The sequence below is a fragment of the Eschscholzia californica genome, unplaced genomic scaffold (genome assembly GCF_041429995.1).
Source record: "Eschscholzia californica isolate CP2 unplaced genomic scaffold, dmEscCali1.0.p SCAF_3, whole genome shotgun sequence".
Classification (NCBI taxonomy): Eukaryota; Viridiplantae; Streptophyta; class Magnoliopsida; order Ranunculales; family Papaveraceae; genus Eschscholzia; species Eschscholzia californica.
Window position 1 is genome coordinate 36,243,286 of NW_028238420.1, and position 26,245 is coordinate 36,269,530.

The following is a 26,245-nucleotide window of genomic DNA, read 5'->3' on the forward strand; positions in this document are numbered from 1 at the left end:
TTTTATCTAGCAAATAATTTTTTGAATCTTAGATTGTTAAATACAACTATGTTTTAACTTCCCAAAATTATGTACTGGACACCATTTTTTCTTTTATTAACTTATTACACAAAAATAAAATTGGTTGTATTAGTGTTATCTAATATTTTTTTAAAAAAATACTTAGACGTGTTATAGGATTTAAAAAAAAATATACATTATATTTATGTAGTATAATTTTATGTAATATGATTTTATGAAATATACATTATTAAGGTTTATACTAACCTTAAAAATATACATAGTGATTTTATGTAGTATGATTTTTACAACATGAAATGCTCTGATTGGAATATAATATTTTTTAGTTATTTATTTATACTTGGTTAACTTTTTAATTTAATGTTCGAATAAATTTTATTTATGCATAATTAATTATGGTAATAGAAATGAACCCAAGATTTTTTGAGAAAAAATTCGAATATTTGATTTTTTTTTTTTCTTTGGATTTTACCTCAAATTACAGCATGGAATGCTCTGATTGGAATATAATTTTTTTTTTATTTGTTACTATTTGGTTAACTTTTTAGTTTAGTGCTCGAATAAATTTTATTTATGAATAATTAATTATGGTAATAGAAATTTGAATTTTGAGAAAAAATTCGATTACATTTGATTTTTTTTCTTTTAGTGTTGGATTTTGCAATTTAAGACAAAATTCAATTAATTTTATTTAGTTATTTTGTGTAATAATTTTTTTAAAGTTGTATATAAATGGAGGAGAGATTCGGTTATACTTGATTTTTGGTGTTGGTTAGCAATTTAGGACATAATTTTAGTTAGTTTTATTTAGTTATTTTTGTCTAATAGTTGTCCTTAGCAAAACTGAAGTTGCATATAGTAGTATCCAAATTTATTTATCCTCTCTCAAACCCAAACCCTAACAACCTCCCTACCAAACTCAAAACCCTAGCAGCCTATCTCTCCCAAACTCAAAATCCTAACAGTCATATCATCTTCTCTCAAACCCTAGCAACCATTATTTCTTTCTCAAACTCTAACAGAAGAGCACAAGCACCACTGCATACTCTCAAATCCTAACAGCACTTTCCGTTCTCAAAACCCTAGAAGAAGATCTCAAACTCGCAGTTGCTCCTCATCAGAATAGAAGTTGTCGAAACAGAGAGAGTGAAGAACCGAGATGGAGGAGAATGCTTCGAAAATCACCGTCCCAACCTTCTCGATCTAATCTTAATCTTGAAATTTTGATGTGATTATTCTTTTGTTTTGAGAGGTGGCGGCGGCAGAGGCGATGGTGGTAACAGAGATGAAGATGTGGACAGAGAAGTATTTTCTTAAAATTTGTGGGGATATATAAGTCATTTAAATGTTTTCAGACGGTTGGAGTCCATTTCAGACTTGTTTTGAAGTCTGAAATAATTTGGTCCTTATTCAGCCTATTCAGACATCTAATCGTTCAGTCCAAATTTCAGATTTTGTGAAATTATAAAAACAAACATCTGAAATCTGAATTGGTCCCAATTCAGATTACAGATCTGAAAATTTTGAAAAAACAAACACAACATAAGTGTCTGGTAACTTACTAGAAAAACTAAACCCTCCATCTTCTTCATGCACAACCTTCCAAATTTAAAGTTTAGATAGATGGATTTGATAAAGAAAAATTAGATAGAGAGATCGACGTGTGAGAGAGAGCGAGAGAGAGAGTGAGAAAGCGAGAGAGAGAGAGAAAGGAGAATTTGTAAGAGAAAAATAGAGACGAGCAGGGGCGGCCTAGGCCCAAAGCAGCCAAAGCGGCTGCTTTGGTCCCCCACCTATTTCAGAGCCTCTTTTATGAATTCTTATAGGGTAGTTTTTATTAATGAATAAAAAGGGAAGACATTGTTATAGCTTATTGGTATATAACCTGGTTTGTGAGGTGAAGTGCAAGGGTTCAATCCCTCCTTCCCCAATAGTTTATATTTTATCTTCATTATTTTTTGCTTGTACACAAAGGGCCCTATTCTTGCTTTGGCTTTAGGCCTCAAATAAGCTTGGGCCGGCCCTGGAGACGAGATTTACGGCGCTTAATATCTTGTTTGCTAAAGAAAGCATAAGTGAGTTTTGAGACAAGAAAAGTGATGCATTATCGATCTAAAATGTAGGTTGAATTTGAGATTTTACCAAAAATATAAGTAAAAAAAATGCAATTGAGGGGGTTCAAACTCAGAAGCATTCCAATTTCCATCATTCACAACCAACCGACTTACCAATCTGGTTATCATGATTTTAGTGCTAAGTATTAATCAACTCGATATTTTTTTAAAGAACCCAATATTTCTTATTAGTTGTATAGGAATGGCAGAACCTAAGAACTCCTACAAAAGTGCTTCTTGAGAGATACCAGAGGACAAAAATTAAAATTAAAATAAAAAATATAATCGAACTAACTCTGACCTAACAATAAGTGGACGATTTTTTTTAAATGAGGTCATCTCAATATTTTTTTTCTAATTTAAGGAGCTACGCTATCATACATGAGTACATTACATAACTTTAGTATTAATTGTGTGGTCACAAATAATCAAACATGTCCTTGTTTGACTGTCATAGACTACATACTGAAATAGTCAAACAAGTACTCACCTAATATCAATTAATTTTTGAGTTCCTAGTCCAAAATCTACACCTATATCAACACATAATGTGTTGATTTCAAAACCAATCAATGCACCCATTTATACAACTAATAAGAAATATTGGGTATCAATAATTATGTATCAATAATTTTTCTTCTAAAAGGGAAAATGACTAAAAACCCATTTTCTGGAAAAATTGAACTTTAAACTATTTTTGAATTTTATTTTGGGCCTCAAACCCGTAGACCCAATATTAATACAATTTGAGATTGTACGACTAAAATTTAATAACAAGTTTACAACACATTAATCGCGGCTGAAAATTTATAATCTAACCCAGGCATTTCAAAACCAATCAATGCACCCATTTATATCAACACATATCAATCAATACTAAGGAAATTATTCTGAAAATGGCAAATCACCTTGGAGCTATGTGGTCTATGACCAGCTCCCAGCCATTAATATTGTTCAACCAAAACAGAGTTTTTAATCAGACTATAGGGGAAGGAAAAAAGGAAAGATAAGAGTCAAGTCAGACTCATGAGAGACGTCTCTTTCTTTCTCTTGTGGGTCTCTCTTTTTCTCTTGTTTGACTCTCACACATCGTTGAAAAGTGCTAGAGGATGAGCCAAGAACACATACATGAATGCCATGGTCCCTTTGTCTTTAGTCCTATTGTGTTTATGAAGCTGGTTGTGTTTTAAGGCAATAATTTTCATAAGAGACCTTGAAGGACATAATTTCTTTTCCAACAGTGATAGGATGTAATGCTCTCAAAACTTGGTCCATCTTAAATTCAAGGTGGGTGGAAATTTTCGCTTAACCAATCAAAAGCGAGAAATAATTAGAAGCGGAATACCAACCGTTCTCCCCAAATTTCGCCCCAAATTTTTAAGCATCTATAAATCTCTTATGTGCTACGAGTCTATGACTACAATTTTTGGGTCAACTGTTCTCACCAGATTTAGCCCAAATTTTTAAGCATCCTATAAATCAATTATGTGCTACGAGTCAATGACTACAATTTTGGGCCGATAGTCTATAATTACTGGACCTCATGGCCCATAGACATACATATGAGACAAGATAATATCGTTAGAGCATTTTCAATGCAGAATTTTAGTATTCAAAAAAGGAGTTTCAAAACGTGCACCATACACATAACCAACTCTCATGTTTGGTTTCCATATTTTGACTAATAAACACCTTGACTCATAACCTAGCTAATTGCTTCGTAGTTTGATTATTATGTCACCTATTTTCTTTTCAGAGTTACCCTCACATTGTTTTTTAACTTTTTTTCTCTAGTCAGCTTCTTTTAGATTTTTGACTAGAAAGCGGCAAAAGGTCGGCATTCTCTTAAGGTAAATTCTATTTGTCTTACGTAGAACTCAACTTTGTAAAATTAAAATAATGTAATGGAAATACTATCGATACCGAGTAAAACTAAAGTTGTAACCATATATATATTTGTGGTGCACTGAAGAGATCGATAGAGTTTCAACAAAGAAAAAAAGGTATAACATAACAAATCACCTTTGCAGGTACTAAACTTCAAAAATAATACCTACTTAATACAAGTAATCCATATTGAAATAAAAACCAGATTTTACCAAAATATTGTGAAATCTATCAAAGATTACCTTAATTTGACACTTGAGAAAGAAGATAAGAAAAGCAAGGATTCTAGTCAGTATAGGTTGCACTAATATATGGTCTCATGCGTGTTGCACCAAAATGGTTTGATTAAATTGACCCAATACATAAAGTAAATCAAAGATATGTTGCTTTGCCATGGCAACAGATAGGTATATCTGATCTCTCTTTTTCTCTCTCTCTCTCTCTCCTATACTTCCTCTTTCTTTGCTGCTCTGTGCTTCATCAACTGAATCTAACTGCTCTTTTCATCCCAACTGTTTCTCTCCTTCTCTCATACTCCGTATAATTATTTGGGCAAATTATTTTTAGGGTTGATTTCGAAATGCCCCCTAATTTATCACTAAATTCGTGCCTGTCCCCCTTGTTTACTGAAAATGTCCTTAGGGTTATTTTCAGTCCATTAATCGTGAACTTTCTTTCACGAAGTACCCTCCTTTTAATATATTCTCACATCAACTCTCTTTCTCTCTCCCTCTCTCTCTTTAAAACTCCCTCTTTCATCATCTCTTTCTCTTTCGTGGTGTTTAAGGTTTTATTTATTCTTCTCTGTACATTTCATCTACTTCTCTCTCCAACTTTTCTCACCATTAATAACGAAAGAGATGGAAACCCAAAACGTCAGTTTTTTTTTGTCATTAGAAAACCCTAGTCTTCTTAAATGATCTCTTTTTCTTTTTTATTTTCTCTCTCTAACCTTAATCTTCTTGACTTATCTGGGAATCAACTCTGGGGTCATCTATCGCTAGAAGTCGCCGGTTTAAAGTCTATCAAGGAGCTGATTTTAGAAAACAATGAGCCATTTGGTGAAATTCCGAGTCGGATAGCTGAGTTAACTCAGTTAGAGGCTCTTAAACTAGGTACTAAAATTCTTATACTGTGTTGTAACGATTACCCACTTTCCCCCAAGATGATCTTCTTCATACATTATCTTACTTACCCAAAGATCTAAACTTTATAAATCATACTAGTTTTATTGGATGAAAAGATTCCGAGAGAAGATTGAAACGTACTATGGTTGATCAAGGTCTTTTCTTTCAGAAGCTAGTGAGATTTTTATGGTACCTAGATAAGAGAAATGCCTAAAGCTTACAAATTATTTTCAGGTTCGTCTTATTCATCGATTTTAAGTAGAAAAGCTATAGAATTTTGTATAATGGGTAGCAGTTATCTAGCAAGAACAGTTCTAATGTAGATATAAAATACACCTAATTCACAATCTAATTACTTCCAAATTATTGGGTGTAATTCTGAGGAGTTCAATAAGACCATTATTAATCACAGTCTGCATTGACAATGGAGGTCATCGCCGAAAAAAATTAATATAGTAGTAAAATTGGAGAGATGATTAAAATGAAGCAGAATTTGTCACAGGATTAAGCAAAGTTGATGATCTTGTTCTTGATAAAATCGATGAAGATGTAATGAATCGCGTAGTATGAAAGATTACGGTGGGCGGTCTTTAGGTGATGATGAAACTTATGATGAGCCATGTACAATAGTGGGGAATGAAGACATTGTTAGGCCTAAATCTGGATCAAGAAAGCCTGATCCAAAACAAAATGAATATCTATACGAAGAGATTGAGCAGAGGTTGAAGATGAGAGGAATTGATGAACCAGATATCTGAAGACATTAAAGATGATCCACAAAGCTCTTTGACTCAATGGGCTTGTACATTCAAATATACCGGTTGAACGAATTGGAAATCAGAATTACGTGTTTATTTGAAGTTTTATATCTCAACTCATTTTCATCAAACCATCAAAATCGCAGATTTCAAACAATAATTGTAGAATTAGAAGAACATAAAAAGAGTCAATTTCTTCTTCTTCTTCTTATTCAATTTTCAAATCTAAAAATGGAACAGAGTCACCTGAATGTGACATCCAATTAATTTTTGAAAAACGAAAGAATGTAAGGAGTGAAAGAATGGGATGGGTATTAGAGATGTGGATTACACATAAGGGCAAAATGGGATTAGAAATGTTAACGTTAAAGGGTTATGACATAAAAGAAGAAAAAGGGGTCATACAGGCATCTTCAATAAACGAAGGAGTTAGGCAGGAGTCCAACCATAAAGTAGGCGGTCATTTGGAAAATAGCATCAAGTCATATTAACAACCTTAAGCTATTACTCAATCAATAATTATAGGATTAGAAGAACATAAAAAGAGTCAATTTCTTCTTCTTCTTCTTCTTATTCAATTTTCAAATCTAAAAATGGAACAGAGTCACCTGAATGTGACATCCAATTAATTTTTGAAAAAAGAAAGAATGTAAGGAGTGAAATAATGGGATGGGTATTAGAGATGTGGATTACACATAAGGGCAAAATGGGATTAGAAATGTTAACTTTAAAGGGTTATGACATAAAAGAAGATAAAGGGGTCATACAGGCATCTTCAATAAACGAAGGAGTTAGGCAGGAGTCCAACCATAAACTAGGCGGTCATTTGGAAAATAGCATCAAGTCATATTAACAACCTTAAGCTATTACTCAATCAAGGACAAAAATCAAATGAATTATTGGTAAGATATACTTATCTCATTTGGTTCTGGTGGAAGGCTTGCAATTACCTTCATATCAATAACATTGCCATCAATTCACAGCAAGTTCATCGCAAAAGCCAACAACAAATCAGGTACTACTCTAACCCTTTAGATCTTCACAATCACTCTACTACTGTGTATTTCGAAGAATGGACCCCTCCTTCAAGGAAACTGAAAATAAATGTAGACGGTGCATACACGATGACTAGAGGGTTGGCTGCGGCGGTAGCAAGAAGTTCAATGGAGAATTTATTTTTAGATTGAGAGCGAGATTTCCCACCCAAATCCGCTCTCCAGTTGATTTACTATTAGACAAACAACAAAAAGACTCGTGGCTAATTCTAGACCAAGCGAACGAGATATGTGGCTTGATCCAAGCTAACAATGTGGAATTATATTTTCGCCCTCGTGAATGTAATGCTGAGACCCACACGCTGGCGACTTCCATTTCAGGCCCTCTAGTTTGGCATTAAGCAAACCAAACACCTACTCGTTAACATTTGTTATTTTTAGTCCTTTTTTATTGATCTTCTATTTGTACTGGGCTAAATTTTAATAGCAATGGAAAGGTTTGCAACAAAAAAAAGAAGAAGATAATTTTATGATACTAAGGGGTAAAATGGTCATTGTACCCAAATGTAAAATAGAGCTTAGAAAGACAAATAAGTCAAGTAGATTTCAAGAAGAGCATATAACTTGTACTTACATTATTACAACTTTGGGCACTTCAATTAGAAGGTTTACAATTCACTCTCCAAATTCTAGAGAGAGAGAGAGACACACAGATGATATTTGTTAAATCATTTGGGTTGATAAGAACTAAGGTTCATTTCACAGAGGTCGAGTAGTTTAATTTCAATTTTTCATTAGCCTAAATTCTCACCCACTAAGCTGTACCAACAGATAATTTGTAGAGAGAGAGAGTGTGAGAATTGGATGGATTACTCAGAGAGTTGTATGAGACTGTGCAAAACCCAACTCCATAGATCTCAAGTGTAATTAAATACAAGAAATCACAAGGTGGGCTTATTTTGATTAAAGGGGTTTTGAGTTATCTCTCTCTCTAAAGTCTCATCTATGGATTGGATTAGAACCAATAAGAGCTTCATCTACAAAACAACTCTTATCTTCTTCTCCATTTCAATCTTCACTTTCTCTCTCTATTCTTTATTCAGCACTCTTGACACAAGAACTCTCTGTATCGGTAAGAAAACAAAATCTGATAATTTTCCTGATTACCCATCTCTCCTTTTCGACTAAATTTAACAATTATTAATGAATCTTCAAATACCCATTTTAGAATTTCATCTAAATGTAGCAAATTTTTTACTTACAAACTTCCTCTATTTTGCATTTGTTTGACAGGTATTAGGAATCATGAAAGGACTGGTGGTGGTGGTGGTAGAAAAGGAGCCGACTGTTATTTCCAGGTAAACTTTACAGTTTCTTCTAAATTCTATGATGATAGACTCTCTTGTTTTTCTACATTTTTGTCAGTCTAATTCAATAAGAGATTATAGAACAGAGACTAAAATGCGCCTCTGTGAATATATAAGAGAATCTGAACCGTTTAATCCAATAGAAGAAGAAAAACATAATTGTTGTTACAGAGAGTATCATCACAATTCGTACCTGTAAGAAAAACAGTTCACGGGTTTGTGATAGACGGTACAGGCGTACCGATAATTTCTGTCTCATTTTGTAGTAGACAGTCTTGGTTTTTTTTTTTTTTTTGAGAAATCGACTACGGTCTACTTATTCGTTCCAAGACATTGATACATCATAAAGATCTGATGAGCACGATAACCGCTTAATTGAAACCATAATGGAAGAGGCCTAAAACCCGACAAATTTATTACTTTATATATTGCCTAAATTACATGAGATAACTCTTGATGGCAGACTGCTTCCACCGAGACTCGATTCCACGACCTCGTGGGCTTAAGAGGGGTGTTCAACCGTTAAACCAAAGGATGGTGGACAGTCTTGGTCCTTGTTACTCGGTCTCCTCGATATAATTAACGTGCAACTGGACAAATCTATGTCGTAACCGACACCACTGGCATCCTACCCGTTAGATCCATGATAAGATTAGAAAAAAAGGAGCGTTTATAGCCGCCCCTCTTTTACACTCTTGGTACGACCTAACTCTTAATGCCCCACGGACAAGGGCAGTCGGAGCATTCGGACAAAGCCTACTTCGTGTTGTGTTTGAACAACACGGATTAACCCCATTCAGGATGTCCTTGGGTTGTTTCGACCATGGGCTTCAAACTAACGCAGATAGTGCCAAGAGAGGGACGGGCCAAGAGCAAAAATATGCATCTATAGAGCCACGCCCTTACAAAAATGTTACTATGCTCTAAAATCATTAGTTTTTTTTTTTTTTTTTGTTAATGCTCGTATAATGAAATAAATGTTTCATTTATGTTTTAATAGATTACGATTAGATAGGGGTTGGTTTCTGCCCTGTCCTCCAATCCAAACATAACCAGTTCATTATTGGGTCCTCTAGATTGTCTCATATGCCTTCTTTTTCATATTATTGGCGTTCTGTTTTGTTTTCAATTTTGCCTTTTTTATATGGTTGAATTTTTCTCTCTTCCTCGCCCTCATCCTCGTATCTGTTTAGCTTGAATACTTGGAGGTGCGTCCAAACAATTTTAAATAATTCACAATCTAGTCAAGTCCTTTGTTTGTACATATCCGTAAATAACAACTAGATCGGTCCCATAGATCTTGATAGGTGATTTTGGATATTTTTTGTTCACTAATATATTTGTCACATCCATGTGTCCTGTTCTTGGCATGTACATGCAACTTAATAGCTTCATCATGTAAAATGTGAAATGTGGAATTCTCAATTGAATTAACCTTTTGAGCACTAATGATCGAAGTCAGCCCTAGGTTACAACACCCAACACATTAGCAGACTCATCACCCCGATAATACTTTAGAAAAAGGGTTAAAGCCCTTATGTACACTTTTGTGCACTGTCTGTCTTACGTGACTAATAGGACAAGGGGCAATTTTATCTTTTCACTCTCTATTCTATGATGAATAAGCATAATTCTTTCGACAAAGATGTGACGAAAGTGTGTTTGTGTCATTGTTGTATACACTACCTGCTCATTTTTCGACCCATCCATATCTATTATATTTTTCTTAATCTTATAACTAATGTACTTTCATTATAACTAACAGGTGATCAACAATCCCTCAGAGGAAGATAAAAACAGATTGTGTGCTACGTCAATACTAAGGAGGCATTTGCTTCTTGCAAGTATAAGAAGGTTTTTGAGTGTTCCGGGATCGTCTCCTCCTCGATGCACATCAAAATGCGGAAAATGTACGCCATGTAAGCCCGTTCATGTACCCGTTCCTCCCGGAACACCTGTTACGACAGAGTATTACCCAGAAGCTTGGAGATGCAAATGTGGAAACAAATATTACATGCCTTAAGTTAGACTTTAAGTTTCTTATGTCTTTTGGTGAACTAATCATATTTTAGATGAGAAAAACTAAACTATTAAGGTATGGATTTATCTTACTAGATATAGTTATTGGTATAGATGGTAATGTTTTTTTGAAGAGATCTTATATGGATGTGAGAGAGAGATTTCACAATTTTATGATGATACTAAGAGAATATGAAAGGGTTTGATATATGTACAAATTAATTTATACTTATTATAAATATTTGTACATTAAAGAGATGGATTGAATTTATTTTTAATCTTGGCCTGCTCCCCTCGTCGCGTCTCATAGACTGAGACAGTCGGAGGACACTTGGATAGGGCCAAGTCCATGCTGGGTTGAACAACACGGACAGGGCAGTCCGAATGCTCTCGGATTGCTTAGTCCGAGACCCACGTGAAGCATCAAGAGTGAAGGCGGGTCTGAGTAATTTTGGGAATACATAAAGACGCCCCAAGAGTCTCTAACTAATCCAACGGTTATGACTCCGTCTCATGTTTGTAAAAAGAGCAACTGATAGTACTACATCACTGCAAAATGGCGGGAATACGTCATCCCCTCCCTAGCTTTGGCGGGAAGCTCTACTTTTAGGGTTATAGAGTTGAAACTTGTTCAGTCTGTAACGACTGTTTCATTTCCTTCATCCCCAAACGATAGAGAAAAAAGAAGAGTCAGTAAGCGAAAATGGTGGGTCTTCCTTTTGATTGTTTGTCAAACCCTCTCGGTGCTGTTAGGGTTACGTTTGAGAAGGCGATAGCCTCTGGTTCAGATCCCACGACTTTCAGTGACAAGGATTGGGGAGTCATAGATATCTTCCGGGATTGTCTCTTTGATCAAGGCGGTCTATCTCAGGTGAGATCTCTACATATTTATTCAATCACACCAAAACCCTAATTTTAGTAATATTGCGTTGCTTACGGATTCTTGAATTCAGATTCCTATTCTTGATTCATCAAATGTCAGTCGGATCCAATCTAATTCTCTGGTTCGGTTCAGAGGAATGGTTCAAGATATGCTTGGAAACGAGCTCTATGTTGGTGCTTTCAAGGTTCATTTTCTCTTTTAAGTCCTTTCTAGGTTTAAAACTTTAGGGTGTTTACTGTTTATGATCATGAATATGATTTCCCCTTTATTAGAAAAAAATGGGTTTTTTTTACAGGATGGATTAACATGGAGGACAAACAAGTTCACTGATGTTGCTTCGTTTCCTATGAGTTCTGCATCTGAAACTAGTGTTTGGGATCGACATCTTCTTTATTGTATTCCAGTAAGTTTGATTTATATCAACTTGAAATGAATGTTCATTTAGTAGATATGCACAGGATAAACCTTTAGTTTTGTTAGTCACACAGTTCTAATAATCTTGATTCGAAACTATCTATGAAAGTGAAATTCACTCGTAATTGAAGATTGTAGTGTTGATTTATGGCTGGTGTATTTTGTCTCTTCAATTATTTTTGTCGTTGTTTTTAGGTCCCAGGACAAAGTTCTTGGCTTCTATCAACTTCTTCTGCATCTTCACCCGAAACAACAAGCTGGACTTCCGATCATGGAGAGAAGCGGAGGAGAGAGGATGATATGCCTGTGGATCCAATGGATTCCGATGTATGGCCTATTTTATTCCTACATACTGAGATGACAATTCGGATGGGATAATCAAATCATTTAATTCGAGCAATCCTGTTATGTTTAGCTTTTCTTGACATACTCTTTAAATGTCAGGTATCAAGTCATGGGATGGAAGGTTGCTCCACAAGCACCAAGAAGATGGTAATCACTAAATCTCTAATAGTTTAATCAGTGGATAAATAAAAGTTGCATAATGTGAATGCTGTGTTCTTCTTTACCATTAAGAAGCTAAATTTTGGAAAAAAAAAAAATTGGGAGGAAATGGCAAGGAGATGATTATCAGACCATTAAATTGATGATGAAAGATATTACAGCTTTCATGATTCAATCGCGGATTTTTCTCTTTGTTAAGGTAGAAATGTGACTTCTTGAAGACATAGGATTATCCAGTTGGAAAATATTAGCCCGGAAAAATCATCCTTTGACCTTTTAATGGAAGGGAACTACCAACCGTGTTGCTTCTCTTACGAATAATTTGTCGTTTAAATGAAATTGTGCTTATGATTTTTTGCATCAACCCTATTGTATATATTTTAAAGCATTCAAATGTTTTTTGTCCCATTTGTGGTAACAGAAGGATGAAAGTCAATCTTGCCAAGCATCACATTCGCAAGAATCAGTACCCAGAGAGACCTCTCCTTTACAAAGCATGTCACCTGATTTTGATGCAAAATCTCTTCCATGTCTAGTCAAGGTATATCTAAAAGCAGTCTCTCGACTCGTGTTGTTTCATACTATCTCTGGTCCCATATATTTAACCTTCAAATATTTGCTCGATCTATTTTCTAAATTTATTTTTCCCACCCTCTGATTGAAATAAAATTTGAAGTTTATGTTGAACTGTATTATGCAGATATATGATTCACCCGAATCTGATTTAAAGCTGAATGATGTCTTTGAGTTCATTGGTGTCTTTACCTTTGATCCAGAGCTTATGCTTCCTAAGGACGAGCCTAATGAGATTGCCATTGACTTTTCCGAAGATGCACTAAACCATTTACCTCCTAACAAGGTTCGTGGATCCATTTCATCAGCTGATGTTCTTATGAACAGGTTTTGTATATCATTACACTTTCCCTAATTATACATGAATGGCTACCATTTCCAACGAAGGCCACTAGAATATACTAACCTCTCTGTTCTTACTAGAAAATCTTTATCTATCCATCTTCCCTTACTATGGATTACTTAGATGTTCAAAATTTGTAATAACCAGGTACCAAGACTCCATTGTTTAATCCACCGGAAGCTCGGAGTTCAGGATTTCCTTGTTGATTTCCCTGTCGATGTGGTAAAAAATACCTCTTCATTTCCACGGGTTTCATATCGTTCGTCACTATTTTCATATCTTGTTTTTTTCATAATTTTCAGATGCATTTATTAACTGATATTATTCAATTTGATCTTACAGTCAGTACCTAATTTGGTCAGAGGCATAAGAGAATCTCTAATGACCCATCTTACAACTGTGCTTGGTAATGATGGTATAGCAGCTCAGTGTCTTCTGTTGCATCTCCTGTCCAAGGTATTCGTTCAATCGTTCTTCCTTCTAACTTCTGAGACTTAGTTAGATGAATTTCTAAACATATCACTATTCAAGCAGGTACATGCTAGAGTTGACAATATCGCAGTGGGGAAGCTCTCGCTAAACCTGACGGGTTTTAGCAGAGAAAGTGTTTCTGTATTTGGGAGTCAACTTAACCTTGCACTCCAGAACATTGTACCTTTTACACAATCCATGCCTCTCTCTGTGGAGTATCTTAACACTGCCTTACTTGCTCCCAAGAAAGATTACCAAACAAACAGGCAAGTTCATTCACATAAATTAGCAATTCTTCCCTTTCAAGTATTAGCATTGCTGCTTCCATAGTTATCTCGTCAAGATTTGTTGGTTGGTCTTGCATCTCTCACCCTAAAAGCTAGCTGAAGGAGTAAGGCTTTCCCTCACACATGGACCACCTCTCCCTTCCACATCCTGGGACTATTCTAATAATATTGGTTCTTCACCTCGATAGGTTATGGGTATGGTAGTTGTTTTATCCGGGGCTTTGATACTAGTGTTGCCGGTCTTGGGCCTCCATTACCCTAGAAGTAGCTCAAGAAGTGAGGCCCTTCCACAATCGGTGTAGGATTATCCTTACACAAATAGCTTGAGCTAACTTTGTTTTCTTTTTATGCTAGGCTTCTCACTGGAACTTTGCAGCTTGCTGAAGGGACCCATCTAACTCTCGACGAGACAAAATTAAATGAAGGGACCCTTAACTCAACAGGGGTCGAGAATGTGAGGTTGCTTAAGAATTTAATGGACTTGCAGAAGGTATTCTGATAATATTTCTTGGGTTAAAAGTACTATTATATGAAATGAAAACTCGAAAAATTTCAATTGTTAATCGACCATGTCAACTTGCTAGCTTAATTTACTTGGTTCGCTGATTATGGCAGGTGGAATACGACTTTGAGTACTATAAATTGGAAATGTCAACCGATGTTCAATTGCTAATACTTTCCGAAGCAAAATCGAACATTTTACCAGCAGACCTAGTCTTGCCTTTTCAGCCTTCTAATGTGAGTTCATCTGTAAATGCTGATTCAAACTTACTACAAGGGTGGAGATGGTACCTAGCCACTCAAAGATCACTCGAGCACTCCATTAGCCCCGAATTGCAACAGGTATTGTAAAAGTCAAACCGAGGACAGTTTCGTGAAACAACTATTAGATTATAAATAACACGAGCTCTATGAAATATTGCAGGTTATCGAAAATGACTTAGTTGCAGCTAGACAAGAAGATAGAAGCTTAGGAACCAATGATTTCAGCAGGTTTTTTCCGACAACCTCAGATTTATGCTCTTTTTTGTGTTTTTCTTTTGATTTTTTATTAAGTTAATTGGTGAGTTTATCGAATTTTGCAGGTGGTTGTCAATGGCGCGATTAATGTCCGCTAGCTTTGGTGAAACCAGTTTAACATTAGAGCATTGGCAAATGGTCAAAGAGCTGGAAAGGATAAGGAAAGAGAGACTTAAATGAGTGATGAAGGGCGCGAGTAATGGAACTAATCCATATCGGAGTTTTTTGTTCAATTCTGAAAAAACAAATCGGTGAAGAATAGCAGTGTTTTTTCAATTGCAACATGGCATCTCTTTTTTTGTTAATTGATCTTCCAAAAAGTCTATATCATATGAAAATCCAAGTAATGGAATATGTGGGGATGAAATTTGAATGATGTTTGTAAAAAGAAAATAACAATTGGAAAAAGAAGTTGAGTATGCATATGCATCCACCACCCCTAAATATTTTTTCTATTAACAAAAAACAAAATTCTTGACTTACTAGTCACCTTATGCCAAAAGAGATATTTTGAGTTAAATAATAAATATTTACTTGCATGAATTTCTTTTATTAATAGCGTTATTAGTGTGTGACAATACTCCATGTCCTTATCATGACCATATTTAAATTAGTAAAAATCATAAGTTATTTTAATTGAATATAGAAATGATGACATTTGAATTAACATAAGAATCTTAACATTATTTGAATTAATTAGTAGTTTTATTTGATAAGCAGGTTAATCAGTAGTTTATTGAAATATCCCAAAGAATCAGTAGAAAAAAATACCATTTATATTTTGTCTAGTTTCTATTTTGTCTTTGGTGTAAATAAAGCCTGTTGGAATATCCAATTCAGATGCCCATTTTATCCTTCAAATTTTTTCAAGTATTTCAAGGTGTGAAAAGAAAAATTAATGACATGAACACTATTTCGCCTGGAAACTGACACCAGTGTTACATAGATTTTTTGGAGTTTTTGTTAAAAAATTATCTCCAATGGAACACTTTATTAGACACTCTAATATGAGGTGAACACATTTATTATAGAGTGTCTAGAGAGAGAAACTCTAAAATGAAAGTGTCTACTTGAGACTCTCTAAGTGTTAATTTTAAATTTCAACCAACAGAAAGTCTTGCTTTTCAGCTATTTTTTATCTATAGAATTGAAGAATGACATGTGTATTAAATGTAGACACTTTAGAGATCTCCATTGGAGACCAACAAAATTTAGAGTGTCTCTATATTGACATTTAGGAAAGAGAATCTCTATATTGACATTTAGGAAAGAGAATCTCTATTGATCCTTGATAACTAAGACTTTTAGAGTGTTTGTTAGAGTGTTCCATTGGAGATGCTCTTATTTATACAAATATTTTAGTATGTAAAAAGTATAATTAGCAATATAAATGCTATTTGGTGTGAGAATAGTTTGGACTGAATTGTTCTTTTTGGGGCCGAATAGCATTTCCCAATTGGCATTTTCATTTGTTTATTACATTTTCATATTTTAAGATGCAATGATATTAGAAGAAGAAGTACAGTGAAATGTAGGTTGGAGTTTTTCTAGGTAGAACCTACAAGACTGACGGATGGTGGGCTGATAGGTTGTTGAATGTTCACATCCATGACCTCCAATATTCTAGAAAACAAGTTTAAGTACTCAATCAAATAATATGTATGATAGAGTACTGCATCATTATAGCTTACAAATTATACTCACCCTTGACTCCTTGAGAAAACAAAAAATGTCGGGTCCACAACAATAATATGATCAATTTCCTATTGTATGAGAAGTACTCGCCTTCTTCTAAGTCCACAAAAATCACAATTTCCAAATATCCTTTCATCACGATCAAATTCACTTGAAAAATGATGAATGACCCGCCCACGTGACTGTTTACATGGTCGAATGTCCTATATGACTAATAGGACATGGTTATTTATTACATTTGAAATAAACTTTTTGTTCTTGCCTTATAACAATCGGTTAGCCACGAGGGTATATGTATCATGCCCCATTCATCACATGAGATGGTAGTCCCACTTTTATTATACACCAAATGTTTTGGGAAAATATACTTTGTGGTCCTAAATCCCAATAACCCATTTTAGAAGCTCCATCTTTACCACTTTTGGTGGAAAGAAATCTTACTTTTGCTTGGTCTAAGTTTATTTGGTGTTCGAAGTAGTTATTTTAATCAAAATATTTCACATAATAAGTAAAAATATCAGTGCTTTTTTTTTTCTTAGAAATAACTACAATTTTCATGTTTATTATGTGTTGTTCTGACTTGTTTGAGAAATAATATCTCTAATGATCACTGAGGTCATTTTGTATTCTTTTTGTTCTACAATATCATAAAATTAAGGATTTTTGAGCCAGGGGTCCAAAAAGTGGGGGGTAAACCCAAAAAAAATCTACTCTTGCCCAAAAATTAGTTGCAGGTCCAAATGTCAGTTTTTTTTTATTCCCCTCTTGCCCTTGGACGGGACATGCTGACGTTTTCCTGAAAAAAAAAAATGTTTGGTAAATAAAATAATTTACCAGTACACGAAAAATTCAAAGTTTCAAAATTTTTTGAAAATTTGAAATTTTCAAACGAAATTTCAAATTCCCGCCCAGCAATCCATCTCTTCCCGGTAAATAAAATAATTTCCCGTACACAAAAAAATTTCAATTTTCAATTTTTTTTTGAAATTTTCAAACGAAATCTTTTTTTTTCGAAATTTTCGAAATTTTCAAACGAAATTTCAAATTCCCGGCCAAATTTTCAAATTTTTTTGAAAATTTTAAATTCCCGGGCAAATTTTAAATTTTTTTTGAAAATTTTAAATTCCCGCCCAGCAAAAGTGTTTAGTACAGAAAAAAATTTCCAGTAAATAAAATAATTTTCCGGTCACAAATTTTTTTTTTCGAAGTTTTGAAATTTTCAAACGAAATTTCAAATTCCCGCCCAAATTTTCAAATTTTTTTACGAAATTTCAAATTCCCGCCCAGTAAAAATGTCTAGTACAGAAAAAAATTTTCAGTAAATAAAATAATTTCCCGAAAAAAATTTCGTTTCCCGGAAATTTTTCGGTGGCTGTTCCGTAATTTTGTGAACAGTACATATTCTGATGGACGGGTTGTCAGATTATTTTTCAGAAAAAAAATCGTTTCCCGAGAATTTTCGATGGCAATTTTGTAATTTTCGATGGCATGAACGGTAAATACTTTATTTTTTAAGGGCCCTTTACGTAATTTTGACCCCCAAACTGACACATTGGACCTCCCTTTCATTTTTAGGCAACTTTGGATGAAATTTTCATTTTGCCCCCCTTTTTGGACCAATGGCCCAACCCCTCTAAAATTAATTTTCTCTCTGGAAAAAATTATAGGATTTCTCTTTTCTTCTTCACCATCCTCTTCTTCTTCGTGGGCTGAAGACAGATATAATGTGTAAATAATGAACGCTGAAATAAAACCAGATTTGTCAAATATAAGTAATCACAATATAGTAATGCATATTGAGTGGTTTCAATTTGACATATTTGACAGTCTTTGTTTGTGCCAATGAAGTAAATTGTTTTGTTAAACAATGATAAAGAACCTGATGCTCATAATCTTCCAATAGATAAACATACATGTATAAAGGTACTAGAGGCTCAATGTGAGACAATCTAACATTGAGCTATCATTAGGGAATGCAACGTTGTAATGAGGTCATCACAACAACATTAAGAGTTCTGGTAACAATCAATTTGTTGAAGTACAAAAAAAAAATCATCAATAAGAACCTATGGAATAGGTAAGTAACCTATTTCTTTATGTTTATTTTTGTTGCAATAACTTATACTTCCGTTTCATTTTATTTGTAGTTTTTGAAAATTGAACTTATTAAGAAAAACTTATTAAATGTTGACAACTAAAATTACTATACGAAACTACCCACATTTAATGTATAATAATCTTTGAAAATAACATTAGTAGAAGTTTAGAACCAATTTAATTATTTTATTGTATTTGAATGAAAAAATAGTTTCAGAAATGTCATCATATTAGTAGTTAAATGAATGTTATACAAGGAAAGTTAACAAACATTTTGAGACATCTATAAAAGAAGGCCGCAACTTTGGAGAATAAAAAAAATTCTTCAGAATAAAAATTTAGTCGATAAATATTGAATCAGACGCGTCTTTTTTTTTTTTTGTTAAAAATTGACTTGATCAAACATCTCTCCCAATTCTTCATTGTCGATCTCTTACCATCTCTCTCTATTACTCTCACCATCTATGTCTCTCGATCACTCCTTATTTCTCTTTTAATCTCTCATTGTTTATCTCCCTCTCTCAAACAAACCCCGTTTCAACAAGGGAAGTGTTCCCTTTGTCGGAACCTGACATCGAGGAGGGTTTCTTGTGAGACCCTCCTCGAGAATTTTGTGGCCACAAAACGTTTTGTGGCCATGACCATTTAGTGGCTACAAAATATTTTGTGGCCATAACCATTTCGTGACCACAAAACATTTCGTGGCCAAGAGCTCTGTGTTTTTAAGGAAGGGTTTATACAGACCGGAGAGAGAGGGGGAGAAAGAGAGACTGCAAAAAAGAGAGAAAAAGACTGCGAAAAAGAGAGATAGTGAGAGAGATATATGTTTACAACAAGAGAAATAATGAGAGTGATCTACAATAAAAAAGAGATAGATCTAGAGTGAGAACGACAAAAAGATAATAAGTTAGAGAGAAAGCCAAACCAACAAGAGAGAAAGGGAAACAATGAGTTAGAGAGGGGAACAGAGGAAAGAGAAGAGGTCGAAATGGTGGTGGTGAGAAGTTGTGGCAGTGAAAGTGATAAAGAAGATAAAGATTAAGGAGTAATGTTTGATCAAGTGAGTTTTTGAACTAAAATAAAATGTTTCCTCCGAAAACATACAAAATGATGTAGATTGTTACGGAAGCGTAAAAGTAATGGAATCCACCATTATAACAATGATAAAATACGTAAATAAACTGATAAAGTAAAGAACAAAACGATAAACTTGATTAACAATAAACTTGATTCATAATATTCTCTGATCTGATGAACAAAGACAGACTGGACTTCTCTTATATAGAGATTGTACTTTCCTAGAAAGACTCGAATAAAGAAAGAAGATAACTACTAAGGATACTTTCCTTGAATTCTAACACACTAAAACATAGAAATCCTAAACACTAAAATCTGGAAACTACGCTAATGTAGTAACCTGGCCGTTACGCCCACTAATCTCTTGGCCGAAAGTCCCATTAAGGGGATGACCGCCATCATACTCCCCCGCTGCGGAACAACTAAGTCGAAAGAATTGATAAATCTGTTTTGGTGTCTTCAAATAAGTTAACATTTTCTGTACACATCTTGTTCCATGAGTATCACAACGAATATCAATAAGTTCATATCGATCTCGAGTAACAAAGTGAAGAATTTCAGTAATCTTTTCTTCGTCACAAACCGCTAAAAGTTCTTGAACAAAAGAATTCCCAAATTGATATGCCATTAGTTGAGCTACATGAACTTGCAATTCCACGAAAATCATATTGATTTCTTCCACTGTTCCTTCTTTAAGTTTATTTTGAAATATTTGACACCCATGTTGATCTTTTAAAGCCTTCATCCAACCCTCCTCAAAGTTGGTTAGAACATCACATGTCTCTGGACCATCAATCTTAAAGTGCATATCATGCCATGGTTTTCTTGGACAACCAATAGTTGGACCCGTGAAGTTGTTATTTTTCTCTCTCACTAGATTGAGAGCAATTTTGGCTTTCTCGTTGTTGTTAATTTGTAATGACACCTAAGAAGAGAACCCTCAATTACTTTTAGACAAACAGGGTCATCATCGAAAAGTAAAACACGTAAACCCTCCGGGAACTTATCATCATCGACATCATCATCAACATCAACATCATTATCATCGATAATCTTCATAACTGCCGGAATCTGACCCACAAGATAGACCTGAATTTTATTCGGTAAGATGAAAAAAAAATTGCTATCAGATAATGGTGTACCATTCTTGTCAACAAATCCAACTCCTTCTTCATGTCTGATCCCATCAACAAGATTCCTAAAAATCTTCTCAACTAGATTTATAGGGTTTATCCAAATTTCAGGAGTTGAAATCAATGAAGAGAAAGATGGACGAAGAAGTATTTTATGATTTGAAACAACTAATTATTCTCCCCGGATTATATACGGATCAAATAAATTGTTCGGGCTTGTGTTATTCAATTGAATTTCTTCTTTTTTATTCATCTCATTTAACTTTTTTTCCTCCGTCATTGAAAAGCTAGTAATTTTGTTAACAAGAACCTCCCCTTCAACAAAATCGATCATGGTGGTTGAAGGAATTTCGGATAATAATTTGTTCAATTCAATTCGTGATTCTACACAGGATAAGTATTCATTCAAGGGAAGAAAAACATACCTGAAAATACTTTTCAATTGATCCCAATCATCTATGAAATTTCTTCCTTGATTAACGAGTCTCCATTGCATCTCGATAAATTTTTCATAAACTCTCTCAGTCATGTGTTGTTCCACGACAAAAACCTTATCTTCGACATGTACCTCTTGGTTTATAAACCAATCTTCCATTTGTTGAATCCAAAAATCTATATGATATTGACAATCAAACATAGGGATTTTGGAAACGACATTAATTTTGTTTTGATCTTTTCGATCAATATAGAGTTGTTGTGCATCTCTAAAAGGATCCCAACCTAAACACGGAAATTTTTTCCAACATTCAAGATGAGAAGTATCTAAAAAAAATTTATCAGTTCCCAGATTCTTGAAGCTCTGAATACCAGCTGATGTAGATTGTTGCGGAAGCGTAAAAGTAATAGAATCCACCATTATAACAATGATAAAATACGTAAATAAACTGATAAAGTAAAGAACAAAACGATAAACTTGATTAACAATAAACTTGATTCATAATATTCTCTAATCTGATGACCAAAGACAGACTGGACTTCTCTTATATAGAGATTGTACTTTCCTAGATAGACTCGAATAAAGAAAGAAGATAACTACTAAGGATACTTTCCTTGAATTCTAAGACACTAAAACATAGAAATCCTAAATACTAAAATCTAGAAACTACGCTAATGTAGTAACCTGGCCGTTAGGCCCACTAATCTCTTGGCCGAAAGGCTCATTAAAAGGATGGCCGCCATCACAAAAGAATATGGATTCCCTAGAGAATTTGTTAGAGACTAATAACTATACTTTATTTCCTAAAGTCGTGGCCAAAATGAAATAACAAACGTATAAAATGGAAGGGGTGGGGGGGGGGGGGGGGGGGGTAGTATTTCTTTACCTTAGACGACAACTATTTCTGATAGAAAGGCACGCGTAATGCTTGTTTTATTTTTTTGATGAACAATACATATCATTAAATAACAAGAGTACTATTGCAATACATACTCGCTACAAAGTAAGGTACATTTTTTCAAGACTTAGATCTACTCTTCTTACGAGCTCATTTTGCTAATTTGTCTGCCTGGGTATTGAGGTATCTTTTGGTGTAGTTGAATTTGACGCTATCGAGATTATTTTTGATTTCTCTTATTCAGCGGACATGGATCATTGGTTGCCAATGGATTTTGTGTCGTTGGTTTCTCAGATGGGAGATGCTAGAGTGCCCAAATTTTTGGGCATTTTAATGCCCAGCTGATGTGGAATCATTAAAAGACAAGGTCTTTTCAAAGTTTGACTCCGCTTTTATTTCTAAATAAGGAAATATGTCACCCTCTAAGTACCAATTTCTAAGTCACTATATCATTTCCCTTTTCAGATACTGGATGAGGTTGATGTTGTCACTCTCTATGATTATTGATCTTTAGTTATCTTCCTCTGCACAATAGAGTCCGTTGAGGATAGCTATTGCTTCACTTTCTTCGCTATTTCGAACTCTTGAAGATATAACTTTTGCTTCTATGAATTTTGATTCTGCATTATAAACTATTAAACTCGTACTAATATAAGAGTCAATAGTGGTAAATGGTGCATCTATTACTCGTAACAATATTAGAGTCAATCGTGGTAAAGGATGCATTTACATTATTATGTAATTGAAAACTTCACACGGAGTTGAATGAAGTTAACATTTTAAAGCTAAATATAAGCAGCTCATATCATTTTACTACGTCCTCCTCCTCCACCATGTCAGCATCAAGGTCCCATTCATAGCCTTCCACATCACATTGATTATACGGTTTATACCTACCATGTCAGCCTCCATCTGGCATCCCTCCATACCACTAGTTTCTAAACCACAAGATTAATAATTGGCCTTTACTTGCTCTCTAATACCTGTCAATATAAAATAAATCTGTAAATAATAAATCCCAAAGTCAAATAGTTTCCCGTTTTTAGTTTAAATGATCTCAGCCGTTCACCTAACTACCTCCCAATTATTATATCAGACCGTACGTGTCAAATACCACCACGTGTCTAATCTAGAAGGTCTAGCCAAACGTGTACGGTGAAGATTATTTCTTACTTGTTCTTTGAGAACTTAAAAAAACGAGTAAATTAGCGTTATAAGTTATAACGCGCTATATGATAACACTAAGAAAAACAACTCCGACAAAATTTCCTTTATATAACCTGATATCTCAGCTACTTCTACTAACCATTCAAATTTTCTCTCTCTAAAATCTCTCTACTTCAAATTCGAGCGAAATTCATTTTCGCTTGAATTCGTCTTGCTAAGAAAGCTCGACCTTAACCTTCCGGGTTTCCGGCACCGGAGATCGATTTTGGAAGCGATTTCCGTCATGAATTCTTTATCGGAATTAGTCGAGCTTTCACCGGAACACGCATTATTCGGTAAATATGAGATCGGAAAACTACTCGGACGAGGCGCTTTCGCTAAAGTTTACCACGCCAGAGAAATCGAAACTGGAATTAGCGTCGCGATTAAATGCATATGTAAACAGAAAATCGTTAAAGGTGGACTAACGGCGCACGTTAAGCGTGAGATCTCTATCATGCGCCGACTCCATCACCAAAATATCGTGAAGCTTTATGAAGTTCTGGCAACAAAAACGAAGATCTATTTCGTAATGGAGTTCGTTAAAGGAGGTGAACTTTTTGCTAAAGTTGCTAAAGGACGTTTTAGTGAAGATCTGAGCCGTAAATATTTTCAACAATTGATATCAGCCGTTGGATATTGTCATTCTCATGGGGTATTTCATAGAGATCTGAAACCAGAGAATCTTCTTGTTGATGAAAATGGTGATTTAAAAGTTTCAGATTTCGGTCTTAGTGCCGTAACGGAACAGATCCGAAATGACGGAATGTTACATACACTTTGTGGTACTCCTGCTTATGTAGCGCCCGAAATATTAGCAAAAAACGGTTATGACGGTGCAAAAATCGATATATGGTCTTGTGGTATCATTCTTTACGTTTTAACGGCCGGTTATCTTCCTTTTAATGATCCGAATTTAATGGTAATGTATCGGAAAATTTATAAAGGTCAATTTCGTTGTCCAAAATGGATGTCTCAAGATTTACGCAGATTCTTATCTAGACTTTTAGATTCGAATCCGAACACAAGAATCACAATTGATGAGATTCTTCAAGATTCTTGGTTCAAGAAAGGATTGGAACAGGTCAAAGTCAATAACGAAGAATTGGATTATTTCCAAATTAACAAATCGGTCAAAGATGACTCAAACGATTCGTTCTTGAATGCTTTTAATTTGATATCATTTTCATCAGGTTGTGATTTATCAGGTCTTTTTAACGATTCGATTAACTCACAAAAAGGTGAACGATTCGTATCTGCCGAGTCACCTGAGAAAATTATTGAGAAAATTGAAGAAGTGGGGAAGAAAGAGAATGTGAGCGTGAAGAGAAAGGATCTAAGGGTTGTTATCTTGGGGCAAAATGGTAATTTAATCGTCGGAGTTGATGTTTACCGGTTAACCGATGTATTAGCGGTGGTTGAAGTGGAATCAAGCGACGGGATTTGGAGAGAAAAGTTCAGTCCTGAACTGAGTAGTTTCATTTATCAACCGATATAGTCCGTTTCCGGTTCAAAATTGTTGTTTAGCAGCCGATTATTAATGGCATTAATTTTTGTTGTGTCAGATAAAGCACGGTGGCCGGCGATCTGAAAATCGTTAGATCCCGGCACGTATTGGTTAGTGCTTGATTAATATTATTATTATGACTACTACTCCATTATCATCATAATGATGTTGTATTAATTATTTTGATGTATTGATCAAGCCAAGCTTCCAATGATTGATGAGGAAGCTTCCTTGCTTGGTTTTGTATATAATCAAAGAAATAATAGAGGGATAATCAATACAACTTGATTGATATGGAATATGGATTATATTTTCTTTTGGCATTTATCTTGGGTTTTTCTGGTAATTTGTATTGATTAATTTGTATTTTAACTAAGAAAACATTGTACAACCTAAGTTGATTGTTACCAATATTGGAACGGGATTAAGCGAAATTATTATTTGTAAGAAGGAAACTAAGGACCATACATGTTGAGTTGAGTTATTCGTTCGAATTGTGTAATCCACTAAATTCGTATTTTGAAATAATTGAGTTATAATGTCAGCCACATCTTTACATGCTCGAACTTATCAGGGCCACAGTATTTATGAATTATGGTGTCTTTATATCCAAGCTTTTGATGACACCCAAAAATTCATTTACCTCCAAATTAAGTGCATCGAATCTAGTCAAATATAGTCGGTTTCCCATTTAAGTTACTTGCAAGTTTTCGATATTGATGAGGACATACTACGGTATTATGAACCACAACTCACTGTATTGTATGAGTTGTTTAATATAGGTTTCCATGTTATTGCTATGATATACTATAGTTGATCATTTTTAATGTGACTACAATATACTACTATATACTCAATCTTTGAAAAATGAAAGGTTATGTTGATGACTGCAATATACTACAGTTCCTATAGCTAAAATCGTGCTTATTTTATTTGATTTATTATTAGTGTTAGGCTTTAAAGATATATAGTCAAATTGAATATAACAGGTAATTATTATCCTGCACTTTTTTTTTTGGTTTTGGAAATTGACTACGATCTACGATAGTTATTACATTGGCATTGATACATCAAAGATGTGATAAGCACGAAACTCCCGAATTCAAATTCTTAAAAAGAACGAGCCTATATCCGAACTAAACTATGGCCTAAAGCCCAACAACATTATTTATACCTTAATAACTCAAGTTCAATAAACCATGAAAACCACTTCTTCTGGAAATCAAACTTGAAACCTCTTAAATTTTAGAATTTATGTTAACACATTAGACCACTTGGACAACGAATTGCTGACTATTATCCTGCACTTAAAAGTTTGAATTGTTAAAAGTTTTGACAGTATAGAAACAACAAATAAATTGGAAGCAATTAGCTTAGCAACATAGCATTGGGCTTTCACACTATGGAAGATGA

The 26,245-nt window shown here is 34.4% G+C and overlaps 2 protein-coding genes and 1 pseudogene across 3 annotated transcripts; all 3 read left to right on the forward strand.

Moving 5' to 3' along the window:
- Positions 1-7,501: 7,501 nt before the first annotated feature.
- Positions 7,502-10,542, forward strand: LOC147549895 (uncharacterized). The gene is made up of 3 exons (XM_086666968.1): positions 7,502-8,034; positions 8,196-8,260; positions 10,035-10,542. The coding sequence occupies exons 1-3, from the start codon at positions 7,908-7,910 to the stop codon at positions 10,290-10,292; spliced, it is 450 nt and encodes a 149-aa protein (XP_086523094.1). The 5' UTR covers positions 7,502-7,907; the 3' UTR covers positions 10,293-10,542.
- Positions 10,543-10,603: 61 nt separating this feature from the next.
- LOC147549896 (mini-chromosome maintenance complex-binding protein-like) lies at positions 10,604-15,227 on the forward strand. The gene is made up of 14 exons (XM_086666967.1): positions 10,604-11,159; positions 11,242-11,355; positions 11,467-11,574; positions 11,781-11,912; positions 12,030-12,077; positions 12,511-12,630; positions 12,790-12,948; positions 13,153-13,227; positions 13,348-13,461; positions 13,540-13,742; positions 14,118-14,253; positions 14,379-14,606; positions 14,689-14,756; positions 14,849-15,227. Exons 1-14 carry the CDS (start codon positions 10,992-10,994, stop codon positions 14,961-14,963), a joined length of 1,788 nt encoding a protein of 595 aa, XP_086523093.1. The 5' UTR covers positions 10,604-10,991; the 3' UTR covers positions 14,964-15,227.
- Positions 15,228-23,147: 7,920 nt separating this feature from the next.
- Positions 23,148-25,131, forward strand: LOC147549897 (CBL-interacting serine/threonine-protein kinase 14 pseudogene; annotated as a pseudogene). Its single transcript, XR_015237843.1, has one exon. The product of XR_015237843.1 is annotated as a CBL-interacting serine/threonine-protein kinase 14 pseudogene (transcript).
- The last annotated feature ends 1,114 nt before the right edge of the window (positions 25,132-26,245 follow it).

Excerpts from the sequence above, each read along its gene's own strand:
- LOC147549896 (XM_086666967.1), top strand. The coding sequence starts at position 10,992 with ATGGTGGGTCTTCCTTTTGATTGTTTGTCAAACCCTCTCGGTGCTGTT. Across the intron at positions 11,356-11,466 it reads TCTATGTTGGTGCTTTCAAG|GATGGATTAACATGGAGGAC; the intron begins GTTCATTTTCTC and ends TTTTTTTTACAG. Across the intron at positions 14,254-14,378 it reads ATTTAATGGACTTGCAGAAG|GTGGAATACGACTTTGAGTA; the intron begins GTATTCTGATAA and ends TGATTATGGCAG.
- LOC147549895 (XM_086666968.1), top strand. The coding sequence starts at position 7,908 with ATGGATTGGATTAGAACCAATAAGAGCTTCATCTACAAAACAACTCTT. Across the intron at positions 8,035-8,195 it reads CACAAGAACTCTCTGTATCG|GTATTAGGAATCATGAAAGG; the intron begins GTAAGAAAACAA and ends TTTGTTTGACAG. Across the intron at positions 8,261-10,034 it reads GAGCCGACTGTTATTTCCAG|GTGATCAACAATCCCTCAGA; the intron begins GTAAACTTTACA and ends TATAACTAACAG.